This window comes from Saccopteryx leptura, chromosome 12 (assembly GCF_036850995.1).
Source record: "Saccopteryx leptura isolate mSacLep1 chromosome 12, mSacLep1_pri_phased_curated, whole genome shotgun sequence".
Lineage (NCBI taxonomy): Eukaryota > Metazoa > Chordata > Mammalia > Chiroptera > Emballonuridae > Saccopteryx > Saccopteryx leptura.
The window spans coordinates 42,889,415-42,904,006 of record NC_089514.1 but is presented as its reverse complement, the minus strand read 5'-3'; the positions used below and the strand labels follow the sequence as shown (position 1 = coordinate 42,904,006).

General features: G+C 37.7%; 1 protein-coding gene across 1 annotated transcript in view; it reads right to left on the bottom strand.

The window, feature by feature from the left end:
• The window catches only part of ORC5 (origin recognition complex subunit 5), a 111,443-nt gene that overhangs the window by 96,308 nt on the left and 543 nt on the right, over positions 1 to 14,592 (bottom strand). Inside the window, exons 2-3 of the mRNA XM_066354167.1 lie at positions 6,891 to 6,983; positions 3,382 to 3,582 (exon numbers count right to left, since the gene is read on the bottom strand). Coding sequence (XP_066210264.1) covers positions 3,382 to 3,582; positions 6,891 to 6,983 — 294 coding nt within the window. The remainder of the gene's footprint in view (positions 1 to 3,381; positions 3,583 to 6,890; positions 6,984 to 14,592) is intronic.

Below are 14,592 nucleotides of genomic sequence, written 5' to 3'. Positions count from 1 at the left end.
GTATCCTGCGACCTTACTGTATTGGCTTATTGTTTCTAGTAGTCTTTTTGTGGATTCTTTGGGGTTTTCGATGTATAGTATCATATCATCTGCAAAAAGTGATACCTTTACTTCTTCTTTTCCGATATGGATGCCTTTTATTTCTTTGTCTTGTCTGATTGCTCTGGCTAGAACCTCTAGCCGGGCCATCTTTGCTCCAATGGAGCCTCGGCTGAGGGAGGGGAAGAGAGAGACAGAGAGGAAGGAGAGGGGGAGGGGTGGAGAAGCAGATGGGCGCTTCTCCCGTGTGCCCTGGCCGGGATCGAACCCGGGACTTCCGCACGCCAGGCTGACGCTCTACCACTGAGCAAACCGGCCAGGGCCTGTAAAGAACATTTTTTTCCTGTGTTTCTTCGAGGAGTTTTAGTTTCAGATCTTATGATCAAGTGTTAATCCATTTTAAGTTGATTCTGTGCATAGTGTAAGATACTGGTCCAGTTTCATTCTTTTGCATGTAGCTAGCCAGTTTTACCAACACCAGTTACTAAAGAGACGATCTGTTCTCCACTGTATACTCTTGGCTCCTTCGTTGTAAATTAATTGACCATACATATGTGAGTTTACTTCTGGGCTCTCTCTCTCTCTCTCCTTTTTCATAGGTCTGTGTGTCTACTTTTATGCCGGTGCCATACTGTGTTGATGACTAGAGCTTTATACTGTAGTTTAAAATCAGGAGGTTCTAGCTTTCTCAGGATTTGTTTCTCTATGTTAAGAATTCTTTAGCTATTCAGGGTCTTGTGATTCTACAGAAATTCTAGAATAATTTTTACATTTCTGTGAAAAATTCCATTGGAATTTTTTTATTCTTTTTTAAAATTTTTCATTAGTTTTTAATTTATTGTGTTTACATGGATTCAAGTGTCCCACCAAATATATCCATTGGAATTTTCATAGGGATTACACTGAATTAATAAATCACTTTGGGAAGTAAGGACTTCTTAACAGTATTAATTCTTTTGATCCATGAGATCCTGTGTCTTCTTAAATTAACCACAGTAGTAGTTAATATCCTAATTTTCCATTATGGCAGGATGTTTTAGGTGCCTCTTGTACATTTTCTTCCCAGAATTGAAATCACCCTTTCTCCAAAGAAAGCTGTTGAATCATTTATACTCTACTAGTAGATCTTATTGCGTATTATAATTATTTAAATTAGAAATAAAATTAAAATGCAGGGAATATAATAGTTTCCCTAAATAAAACAAATTGTTTTATACATTTTTTATTAATAGACAACTTGAAAAAAATACATGAGTAATCAACTTAAGATATTTCATTCCTAATTAGTTTAGACAAAACAAAGCTAAAATTATTTACTATTAAAAATATATAAATTAGTTTCCCTATTATGCATTCACATTATGTAATTTTCCCGTCAAGCTCCATTTAAATAACTTTCTAATTGAGTACACAGACTAATTCAAATAAATTGGTCAATTTTTATGCCCATTTTAATACAAAATACAACTGGAGTCCTAAATTAATAGTTCATTCTGATTTGATATAGTAAACTAAGTCTAATTAATAACTATGGTATTCTAATAAATGATCCTTCTTCAAAAGCAATTATCAGATAATTAATATTCAGAGAAGTAAAAACTTGAATTCAGATCCAAATATTTTTCTTAATAAGTTACATGAAGGCATTCTAATTGACTCTTGATTTGGAAACTAGTTTATTGACTAGAAAACATTTTCAGCCACCTTTCTATGTGATTTCTAAGTAATGAAGGTTACCAATTCATATATTACATAGCTGAACAGTCCATACACTTATTCTAAAAAATGTTCTACACTAAATTAATCTGCAAACTTTTCCACCCTTAATATTTAGTCAATTAAATACTGAAACACTGGACTTGAAAAATGAATAGGGCCCGAATTATTCCTCATGGCTGTTTCTAGAATATTGAAATTCTACTTGTTGAAGCCATCCAAATATTCTGGGGTCATTTGTGCTCATTCTTAAATATTACAGTTTTGGACTATCATTTTTCTGATACAACTCCTGTATATTTTGGTTATTTCACACATACATGAATGATCCCCTTCAGATATAGTAGACGTTCCTTAAATTCCTCTCCACCAATGATCTTGTCTCTTACCCTACCTCAGTTGGTAAGGGTAAAATTACTTGATTCATCTTTCCCCACAAACCTACTCCATACACAATTAACAAGTTTGACTTTTGCTGTCTCTTCCATTTATTCCTTTCTCCTGCCCAACTCCAGTCCAGGCCCAAATTCCCTCTGATGTAAACAGCTACAAAAGCCTCAAAACCATTCTTCTAACCTTCACCCTTTTACCTCCTCCAATTCACCTATTCAGCATGCCTTCAGAGTAACCTTCCCAAAGCATATTATTTGTTGCTCTAAAATCATCACTACCTCCTTCATCTAGTAAATGAAATAAAGTGTTTTTAGTATAGTTCTCATATACTCTGTGATGTGCCACTACCTACCTTTCTAGTCCTTTTTCTCCCTTTATACTTATAACCCACTAAAACTATACTATTTCACATTTCCTGGCCTTCATTCCCATCTGTATGTATTGGCTTATATAATTCCTTCATCTGAAATTCCTCTTCTTCAGTTTCATCCTATTAACACCCTAATCACTCCTTCAGGTTTATCTCAAATGTTATCACCTCTTGAAGCTGTACCAGACTGACTAAGTCAGTACTTTGCATCTCATGGCTATTACTTACCACATTCTGCATATATTCATGTCAGCTTATATGTCATAACTCTTCTACTACACTGAAGCTCCCTTTGGATAAGAAATAGATCTAAGCCCTGGCCGATTGGCTCAGCGGTAGAGCGTCGGCCTGGCGTGCAGAAGTCCCGGGTTCAATTCCTGGCCAGGGCACATAGGAGAAGCGCCCATTTGCTTCTCCACCCCCCCCCTCCTTCCTCTCTGTCTCTCTCTTCCCCTCCCGCAGCCAAGGCTCCATTGGAGCAAAGATGGCCCGGGCACTGGGGATGGATCCCTGGCCTCTGCCCCAGGCGCTAGAGTGGCTCTGGTCGCAACAGAGCGACGCCCCGGAGGGGCAGAGCATCGCCCCCTGGTGGGCAGAGCGTCGCCCCTGGTGGGCGTGCCGGGTGGATCCCGGTCGGGCGCATGCGGGAGTCTGTCTGACTGTCTCTCCCCGTTTCCAGCTTCAGAAAAATACAAAAAAAAAAAAAGAAATAGATCTAAATCATTTTTGTATCCCCAAATCCTTCAACCTTGCATAGTGTACTGCACATAATGAGAGTCAAAACAAACATTTGGAAATTGAGCTTATAAACAAACCAGTTTTCAAATAAGAGTTGAGATAATATAATATAATTAAATACTTACAATATACACAGTCTGATCTTTGAGACTTTTAGCTTCGGTTACTTGCTTAAACAAGTGAACAAAGTCATTAAATGTGTCACAGGTTATTTGAGTAGAACACCCATCCTCTGAAGAACTAAGATGATTCAACTTGTTTAAAATTTGTTCCAAAAGCAACTTCAAGGTAAAGCATTCAACACAATTCACAAAGACATGTGGTAGCTGAAAATAAAATACCGAAAGGAGTGTTAAAAGATACACACACACATGCACAAGTATGGCTCTACTGTATATTTCCCATTTGCCCTTCTAAACCTTTACCCCACAATCTTCCAACTTGCTGTGTCCCAAGAGTCTGAATGTTACACAAAGCATAGCCCAGACTCTCTTACTTTCTGGCACCGATAGGATTCAGCCAGTGGGAAGAAGCAGCAGCAGACTGAAGGAGAGTAGTAAGAGAGAAAAGTTGCATTCCCTTGATCCCCAGGCCCACCCCTCAGAGCTCCACAGTTTGACAGTGGCTACAACCTTCTACCAAAGGCCACAGCCTCCGTTGGGTAGTATTTAGTTGAAGCTACCTTTTCTTGCTGGTGTCCACTAATAATTTCCTGTGGCCTGTTCAGGTCTGGGAGAGGTAAAGACTACCTATCACTGCTTCACCATCCCTTACTGGTTCCCTTAATATTTCTTCAACCTTTGTGCAATGGTCCCTGCATTAAACTCACTTCAGTCGTTTGAGTTTGCCATTTGTTCCCTATAAGGATTCAAAGCAAACTTGTATTTTCCTCTAAAGAATTCTTATAAGGAAACCAAGTACATTTGCATGTTAAAATTTCATATTTATAATTTTAAGGTAATATTCTTAATGATGAATGCACCTAGATTAAAAAAATAATTTTAAGAGTTAAAAACCATAGTAATCATCCTATGAATATTGAGAACTAGCTCTTCATTTAGAGAACTATCAAAATGGAGATAATTCCTCAAGTAAAAAGGAAACAAAAGGCTTGCTCACAAATTCAAGTCTGTTTTCAGGATAAAATCACAAAAGCAGTATTGATCACTAAGAAAAAGATAACTTGTGGCATTTGGCACAAATATGGAACCTATAACTATCTAGTGATATTCTATAAATCTCATCCAATAAAGGGGGGGCTTTTCTTTCTCTGAGTAATGATGTAACTAAGGCTATATAATATATTTACTTAGGCACCGTTTCCCCAGCATTTGCTGACCTCTTTTATCCTCATTCCTTTTTGAACTAGAGGCCACAAGCTATCCATTATAAATAAGTGTCTGGACCTTTAATGGTAGCATATTCTAAGTATCTCTTTGTGCACTTGAACCAGAAGTAGTATTACATCATTTACATATAATGATCAAATAACAGCAAAAATTATGTGTTAAAAATGAAATACATTCCTTAAATATTTAACTTCCTTATTCAGTTTTCATGCTTTTATTCAACGTCTTTATTTTTGGACACTTTATACAATGGGTTCTCCAGGACCTTGTACCTTCAGGTTCTGAGTTTAGTATGAATGCAAGGCATCCGTTTTGTGAAACTGCCCAGGTGTTCTCAGGGATCAAAGGCTAAAATTCACAAGCTGATATGTACCAAGCACTGTGCTTGGTGCTGAGGATAATCTTAAGAAATTCAGTCTTGAGCCAGCAAAACACAAATACAATATAACAGCTAAAATGACTAAATATTATGACAGAATTAAGCAGAGAATCTAAAACACCCTAAGGAGTCAAGAACGACTTTCCAAATTGTAAGCAGAACAACACATAGCACAGTATATAAGTATCTGCTACGCCACAGGATAATAGAGGCCCAGTGAGTGACTATAGGGAAGCTGTTTCAAGCAAAGGGAGCATTATGTGCCAAGGCCTGAAAGTGAGAGAGCAGGAACTCTAAGTCCTTCAGAATGCCATATGAAACATGCACCCTCAGAGCTGGAGTTTAGGACTGGGGCTAGCAAACTACACAGCCTATGGCCAGTCATGTTTTAGAAAATTGTGTTAGAACACAGCTATACTTGTTCAGATAAATACTTTCCACAACTGCTTTCACACTAAGTTGAGGAGTTGTGATAGTAATTATATAGCCACAAGCCTAAAATATTTATTATCTGGCCCTTGAGAAAAAGTTTGCTCATCCTGGCTTAGAACATGATAGAGGGTGTGTGTGGCAATAATCATTACTAATAGCGGATAACCTTTATTGGGTGATTATTATATACTGAGTACTGTACTAAGCATTTTTCATGTTTTAACTCATTTAAATATCACAATGATTCCACATGTTGTCACTATTAGCTTGTTTTCAGATGGGGAAGCAAAAAGTGGTAAACCCAGATGAACATGAGTCTGCCAGATTCTACAGCCCAAATTCTTAGTAATTATGAAAAATAAACTGAATCCAGCTTATGAAGGGTCACATATGTAACGAAAAAGCACTGGAGTGTTTTCCTAATGATCTTAAGTGAGATCTTTATGAACTAGGGTGGGGTGAAGAATAGATTGCATTGAGACTATTGCAGAAATACATGAAAGAAACAATGGTAAATGAAACTGAGTTTGCTATGGCTATGATTAAAGGTACATGAAATCAAGATATTAATAATGTAGAATGAAGAGTAGATGTTTACTGGTTCGCTTTACTGAAATAGGAAGAGGAAGAAGAAAAAATTTTGACAACAATGTGACTATTAAGATCATTCACTGTGATAGGCAACATGGGAAGAAAGGCAGGGTAAAGGTGCTATATACAGTTTTGTATCTGTAGAGATTCAAAATTATCAGTATAAATATTATAAATATAACAATGAAAAAGAAACGTATTTTAATATTTTTAAAGAATAGATTATCGCCCTGGCCGGTTGGCTCAGCGGTAGAGCATCGGCCTGGCGTGCGGGGGACCCGGGTTCGATTCCCGGCCAGGGCACATAGGAGAAGCGCCCATTTGCTTCTCCACCCCCAGCCCCTCCTTCCTCTCTGTCTCTCTCTTCCCTCCCGCAGCCAAGGCTCCATTGGAGCAAAGATGGCCCGGGCGCTGGGGATGGCTCCTTGGCCTCTGCCCCAGGCGCTAGAGTGGCTCTGGTCACGGCAGAGCGACGCCCTGGAGGGGCAGAGCATCGCCCCCTGGTGGGCAGAGCGTCACCCCTGGTGGGCGTGCCGGGTGGATCCCAGTCTGTTTGTCTCTCCCCGTTTCCAGCTTCAGAAAAATACAAAAAAAAAAAAAAAAAAAAGAATAGATTATCATGTGTGTTTTTCCCCAAATATTATCAGCCAAAGAAAGTCAGAAATCAAAAATAATTTTCTAACACAAAGGCTCAAATTATCTAGCAATCCTTTCTGAATATTGCAATCTTTGAAGATATTCAAACAAAAGTTGGTCAAATACGTTTAATGTAGACAATATTCCTTCAGGGAAAGGTCAACTGGACTAAGTAATCTCCCAGATCCCTTCCATCTCTTGAACTTTGAGTAAAAATCAATTAACACTGAGTTGGGGTTATTCTTACCTCTAAAGTTTTCAATAAAGTCTGTGTGACATAGGTCTTTCCACTGGCAGTGTGTCCATAGATAAAAATGGATGGAAAGCTGAAATGATTCCTCTAGGAGAGAAAAGATGATTATCAGTCTGTACATACAAAACAGAAACAATTATTAGCTGGCAAGAAAGTTTTATGTAGTAAAATAAAATAATCATCCAAATTATTTCAATGGAGAGCATATAGTAATCACCATACTTTTAATTTACTTGAATTCATCTAAGCACTTTCTCTGTTAAGGAATTAAAATTTGGCTTATTTATTATATACTATACCTACCCATACACTTTATATTATTGTACAGGTTTATATATACAAATCTGTAATTTCAAAGGGAAATTTTATAATAAATTTAAGAGAATTTTTCAAGGATAACTTTAACCATACTCCATTTTTATCTTAACCCTTTTGTAAAATATATAATCCCACATAGGATGCAACTTCATGATACATTTTAAAGCTTTGAAACTAAACAAATATAATCACAGGGTTATAAGAATTTCAAGAGTCCTCTATTCTTAGGTAAACTTACAGGATATTTTTGACCTATGCATATTAAATTTACCTCAGCCACTTAGTATTTGTTTCATCAAAAAATTGGTAAAATCTACATAGCATATATTTCAAAAATACATATTTCCAAGATTCTCCTATAGCACATTAAGAATGAGCTGCCTATGCCCTGGCCACGTAGCTCAGTTGGTTAAGAGTATTCTCCTGATATGCCAAGGTTGCAGGTTAGATCCCTAGTCAGAGCACATACAAGAATTAACCAATGAATGCATAAATAAGTAGAATAACAAATTGATGTTTCTCTCTCTTTGTACTCAATCAATAACTTTTTTAAAAAAGGAATCAGCTAACAAAAAATAATATTACAAATATGTTTCAGTCACACAAAAAACATGTATTAGATACCTATTAAATTCTGAAAACAATTATGCACTGAAGAAGCATAAAATATCAGTTAAAGCCAAAATATGCTTTGGAGGAGTTCATAGTCTAATGAAAAGACACACATTTTAATATAATTATAAGAATTAAAAAAAAAAACAGACCATACGCACAGAAATTAGAATTCAACTGCAAAAAGGATGAAAACCACAAAAATGTAGAAATTAAACATACTTCTAAAAAATTACTGGGTCAAAAATAAAAGCAGACATCGAAAGATATATACAGACAAATGAGAATGACAACACGACATATCAAAATTTCTCACGCCTAACCTGTGGTGGTGCAGTGCATAGAGCATCAACCTAGAATGCTGAGATCACCAGTTTGAAACCCTGAACTTAGGCCCTGGTCGGTTGGCTCAGTGGTAGAGCGTCGGCCTGGCGTGCAGAAGTCCCGGGTTCGATTCCCGGCCAGGGCACACAGGAGAAGCGCCCATCTTCTTCTCCACCCCTCCCCCTCTCCTTCCTCTCTGTCTCTCTCTTCCCCTGCCGCAGCCGAGGCTCCATTGGAGCAAAGATGGCCCGGGCGCTGGGGATGGCTCCTTGGCCTCTGCCCCAGGCGCTAGAGTGGCTCTGGTCACGACAGAGCAACGCCCCGGAGGGGCAGAGCATCGCCCCCTGGTGGGCAGAGCGTCGCCCCTGGTGGGCGTGCCGGGTGGAGCCTGGTCGGGCGCATGCGGGAGTCTGTCTGACTGTCTCTCCCCGTTTCCAGTTTCAGAAAAATACAAAAAATAAAAGAAAAAAAAAAAGAAAACATTCTCATGTATTACAATAAAAAAAAAAAAAAACCCTGAACTTGCCCAGTTAAGGCACATATGAGAAGCAACTACTATGAGTTGATACTCCCCCACAGTCTCTCTCATTTCTCTTTCTAAACAAACAAACAAAACAAAGAAAAAACAAACAAAAACTTCTTGAATGCAATGAAAGCAGTAATAAGAGGGAAGTTTATATCATTACCAGCTTATATCAAGAAACAGGAGAGGTCCTCCAAGAAAACAACTTCACATCACATCTGAAAGAACTAGAAAAAGAAGAACAAAGGCAACCCAAAGTCAGCAGAAGAAAGGAAACAGTAAAAGAGCAGAACTAAATGAAATACTGAATAAAAAATATAGAAAAAAGTAATACAACAAAGAACTGGTTCTTTGAAAAGATCAATAAAATTGACAAACCCCTGGCTAGACTCACTAAGGAAAAAAGAGAAAGGACTCATATAAATAAAATCCAAAATGAAAGAGGAGAAATTACCACAGACATCATAAATAAACAAAGAATCATACTAGAATACTACAAAATTTATTATATGCCACCAATTTCAACAATCTAGAATTAATGGCTAAATTGCTAGAACTATACAAACTACCTAGCCTGAATCATGAAGAAGGGGAAAACATAAATAGACCTATAAGCAAGGAGGAAATAGAAACTGCCAAAAACCTCCCCCAAAATAAAAGTCCAGGACCAGATGGCTACACTAGTGAATTCTACCAAACATTCTAAAATTTGGTACCTGTCCTTCTCAATGTCTTCCAAAAATATAAGAAAAAACAATACTCCCTAACACATTTTATGAAGCCAACATAACCCTGAGTCTAAAAGCTGGTAAGGACAATACAAAAAAAGAAAAACACACACCAATATCTCTAATGAATACAGATGCAAAAATATGAAAAAAATACTAGCAATTTGAATAAAATACATTTAAAAAAAATACATCACAATCAAGTGGGATTTATTCCAGGAGCACAAGGACAGACAGTTCAATGTATGGAAATCAATCAATGTAATATACCACATCAACAAAACAAAAAACAAAAATCATATGGTCCTATCAATAGATGTAGAAAAGGCATTCAATAAGTTCCAACATCCATTTATGTTGAAAATACTCAATAAAATGTGTATCAAAGTACCTCAACATAACAAAGGCCATATATGACAAACCCTAAGTTAATAACATACTAGATAGTGAGAAACTGAAAACTTTTCCTTGAAAATCAGGAACAAGACAAGGCTGCCCACTCTCTCTACTCTTATTCAACATAGTACTACAAGTAGTAGCTAGAGCAATCAGGAAAGAGAAAACAATAAAAGCCATTTATATTGGGAAAGAAGTAAAGGTATCACTTTTTGCAGATGACTTGATCCTGTATATAGAAAATCCCACTGACTCCACCGAAAATCTATTAGAAACAATAAAAAAATACAGTAAAATTGCTGGATACAAAATTAATATGTAAGTCTACTGCTTTCCTATATACCAACAATGAAACTTCAAAAAATGAATTAAAATGAATTCCTTTCACAATTGCAACCAAAATAATACCTAGGAATAAACTTAACAAAAGATGTGAAAGACCTATGTATGTACTGATAACTGCAAAGCATTACTGAATAAACTTGATAGCCCTGGCTGGTGGTTCAGTGGATAGACCTTCAACCCAGTGTATGGACATCTCCGGTTTGATTCCCAGTCAGGGCACACAGTAGAAGTGATCATCTGCTTCTCTCCCCATCTCTCTTCCCCTTCTCTATCTCTTCCCCTCCCGCAGCCAGTGGCTTGACTTGTTCTAGCATGGCCCAGATGCTGAAGATAGCTTGGTTAGTCCTAGCATGTCAGCCTCAGGCACTAACAAAAGCTTGGAACCCAAGCACAGGCACTGGCCCCAGATGAGGTTGCCGGGTAGATCCTGGACCACCTGCATACAGAAGTCTGTTCTCACTATCTCCCCTCCTCTCACTTAAAAATAATAATAAAATAGCAACGCCCTAGATGGGCAAAGCATCGCCCCCTGGTGGGCATGCCAGGTGGATCCCGGTCGGGCGCATGCGGGAGTCTGACTGCCTCCCCATTTCCAACTTCAGAAAAATACAAAAAAATAAATAAAAAGAAAAAATAATAATAATAAAATAAAATTGAAGAAGACATAATGAAATGGAAAAATATTCCATATTTATGAATTGGAAGAATCAATATAATTAAAATGGCCATATTACCCAAAGCAATATACAAATTTAATGCAATCACCATTAAAATCCCAATGTCATTTTTTAAAGAAATAGAAAAAAAAATCACCAGATTTGTATGGAACCATAAAATACCAGGAATAGCCAAAGCTACCTCAAGAAAAAAGAATGAAGCCAGGGATATCACATTATCTGACTTCAAATTATACTGTAGAGCCATGATAATCAAAATAGCATGGTATTAGCAAAAAAACAGACATATAGACCACTAGAATAGAATCAATTTGAAGTCACATTATCTGACTTCAAATTATACTGCAGAGCCATGATAATCAAAATAGCATGATATTAGCAAAAAAAACAGACATATAGACCACTAGAATAAAATCAAGGTAAAAGGTGATGAGAAAATTGAAAGCTACATGCAAAAGAATAAAACTTGACCGCACTTTGTCCCCATGTACAAAAATTAATTAAATATAGATCAAAGACCTAAATATAAGATCTGAAACAATTAAGTTACACAGAAAAATCATAGGTACTAATAAATTTATGGACCTTGGCCATAAAGAACATTTTATGAACTTGACCCCAAAGGCAAGGGAAGTAAAGGCAAAAAAAAAAAAAAAAATGAATGATATCAAACTAAAAAGCTTCTGCACAGCAAAAGAAACTGACAACAAAACAAAAAGGCAGCCAACCAAACAGGAGCTGAGTGAGATTCACAAACAGCTCTAACAAGGGGTTAATGTCCAATATACATAAAGAACTCACAAAGCTCAACAACAAACAAACAAACCAGTGAAAAAATGGGGAGAGGACCTGAACAGACACTTCTCACAAGATGGCATACAAATGGCAACAGATATATAAAAAGATGCTCATCTTCACTAGCTATTTGAGAAATGCAAATCAAAACTACAATGAGTTACCACTTCATACCTGTTAGACTGGCTATTATCAACAAGACAGATAATAACAAGTGTTGGAGAGGCTGTGGCAAAAAAGGAACCTTCATTCTCTACTGGTAGGAATGTGAACTGGTTCAGCCATTATGTTAGAAAGTATGGTGATACCTCAAAAAATTCAGAATAGAATAACCATGTGACCCAGCAATCTCTTTACTCGGTATCTACTCGAAAACACTGGTACACAAAGGCACATGCACCCCCATTTTAATCACAGCATTATTCAACGTGGCCAAGATATAGAAACAACCAAAGTGCCCCCCAACAGAGGACTAGATAAAGATGTGGTACATATATACAATAGAATACTACACAGTCATAGGAAATAATGAAATACTGCCATTTACGACAACATGGATGGACCTTGAGAACATTATGCTAAATGAACTAAGTAAACCAGAAAAAGCTAAAAACTACAGGGGATCTTCAGGTTACAACAGTCTTGACATATGATGTGTCAAGTTTACTACGTTCACTCCCATAAAACCTTAAAAAAGTTGAGATGTGAGTGTTTCGGCTTATGCCATTAGCATTGTACTTATGGACTACATGGGCGAACTAGCTTGGTTGTGCACAGAAGAATAAGCAGTAACTTGGCTTACGAGTGAGGGAGTTGGCGTCCCCCAATATGATAACCTATGCCATTTTTGGCTTAGTTGTGTTTTTATGTTCTAGATTATGATTTTACAACTGTGTTAGGATAGGTAAGTGACTTAGGCTAGGGTGTGTTTCAACTTACACCAAAAATCGAGTTACATCACTGTCATAGGAACAGAACTGTGCGGTAATCCGAAGACCCTCTGTATATGATTTCACAAATAGGGGGGATATAAAACTGAGACTCTTGGACATAGATAAAAGTGAAGTGGTTACCAGAGAGAGTGGGTTGGGGGAGGGGAGATAAGAGGGAATAATATATGGTGATAGAAAATAATTTGACTTTGGGTGACGGGCACACAACGCAATCAACAGGTCAAATGTTATAGAGATGTTTACCTGAAACTTATGCATTCTTATTGATCAATGTTACCCATTAAATTTAATTTACAAATAAAAAATAATAAAAATTACAAATTGGACAATGCAATTTTCATGAGTCTCCATGTTCATCATCTACCACTACAATAATAGTCATAAACACATTACATTCTAGCCACTAAGTTATACATTTCCTTTTGCAAGACAAATTGTAAATCAGGTTTATATAGGAAAAATTTTTCTGAATAAACTAAAAATGACTATTAGTATATTAAACCCTTTTTAAAAATGTATATAACAATCTTGTAAATTAAATGGCTCAAAAATTCTATCCCAAGAATTAAAACACATGCTTGCTGAGTATCTCTGCTATACAAATATTATATTTCACCTTTAAAGAAAAATTCACAGACATTCCTCATTAAATTTTTTCAGGCTACGCTAAAACCCTTCTTTTCTGGAATCCTGCTACACTCATCTGCATCCATTATTTGCTGTTTAATAATATCCTACCTCAAAACATCATTCCTATTGCTCCCTAGAATTAAACTGAACTCGTATTGTTATTTAATTTTTTACTTTCATAGACCTCCCTAACATACAAGCTGGAGTTTCGCTCAGTGCCTCACACAGTGCTCAGTATTTGTTGAACAAATAAATGAACTTGCTTAAAAATATGAACCAGAGCCCTGGACGGCTAGCTCAGCAGTAGAGCACTGGCCCAGTGTGTGGAAATCCCGGATTCAATTCCGGCGAAGGCACACAAGAGAAGCGCCCATCTGTTTCTCCACCCTTGCCCTTCTCCTTCCTCTCTGTCTCTCTCTTTCCCTCCCGCAGCCAAGGCTCCATTGATGCAAATGCTGAGGATGGCTCCATGGCTGAGGCGCTAGAATGGCTCTGGTTGCAACAGAGCAATGCCCAAGATGGGCAGAGCATCGCCCCCTGGTGGGCATGCCGGGTAAATCCCCGGTCGGGTGCATGCGGAGTCTTTCTGCCTCCTTGCTTCTCACTTTGGAAAAACACACACAATAAAAGAACCAGTTTTTTGTTTGCCCCACATGCATAGCACCTTGCAGAAGTGATAATATTCTTAAACATGATTTGCAGTAAGAGCAAAAGTCAAAACCCTTCCTGAGGCCATCGCATGCTGTTGCTGCTCATCTGTACTTGCCAATACATACTCTTTCAGGAGATGCACTTCTGTTGGGAGTGATCTCGGCTTACCAACTCCAGGGAAGGAATGCACAGAGAATAACCAAGAACACGTTTCTGTAACAATATAACTAGCTGTAACTGAAAGCATTATGAGTAAAATACTGAGGATGCAGTTACTGTTCTCTTATTTCTGTAACCAATGTGCCCCCTTAGAAGGTGGTACTTTTCCACTATCACTTCACAGGTCGCCTCAGACTGCCAGACAGCATTTTGAGGGGCGTGAAAGTACTTAAAGGATTTAAGGCAAACCAGAAATTGGGGGGAAAGAGGGGTAGATAACGAGCATAACTCTAAACTCTGGTTTTCTCTCCTTCCAAATAAGATCCACGTCTGATAAATTCCAAGTCTAAATAATGTGTATGAATCAAAAGCCCCCCCCATGAGAATATAATAAAAAATACATTAAGTTTTGGGTGTGAGAACACGACCTCCCACCAATGAAAAAGGTTCCCGTAGCTGTGTCCATTCAAAGACGTTTAACCTCTGCTCTCGGGCAGCGTCTAAGTGTAGAGCAGACCTCAAGGCTTTTACAATTCTGGAAGAGGCGCTGAAGTTTTAAACCGTTTGCACCGCTTCGGCCCTCCC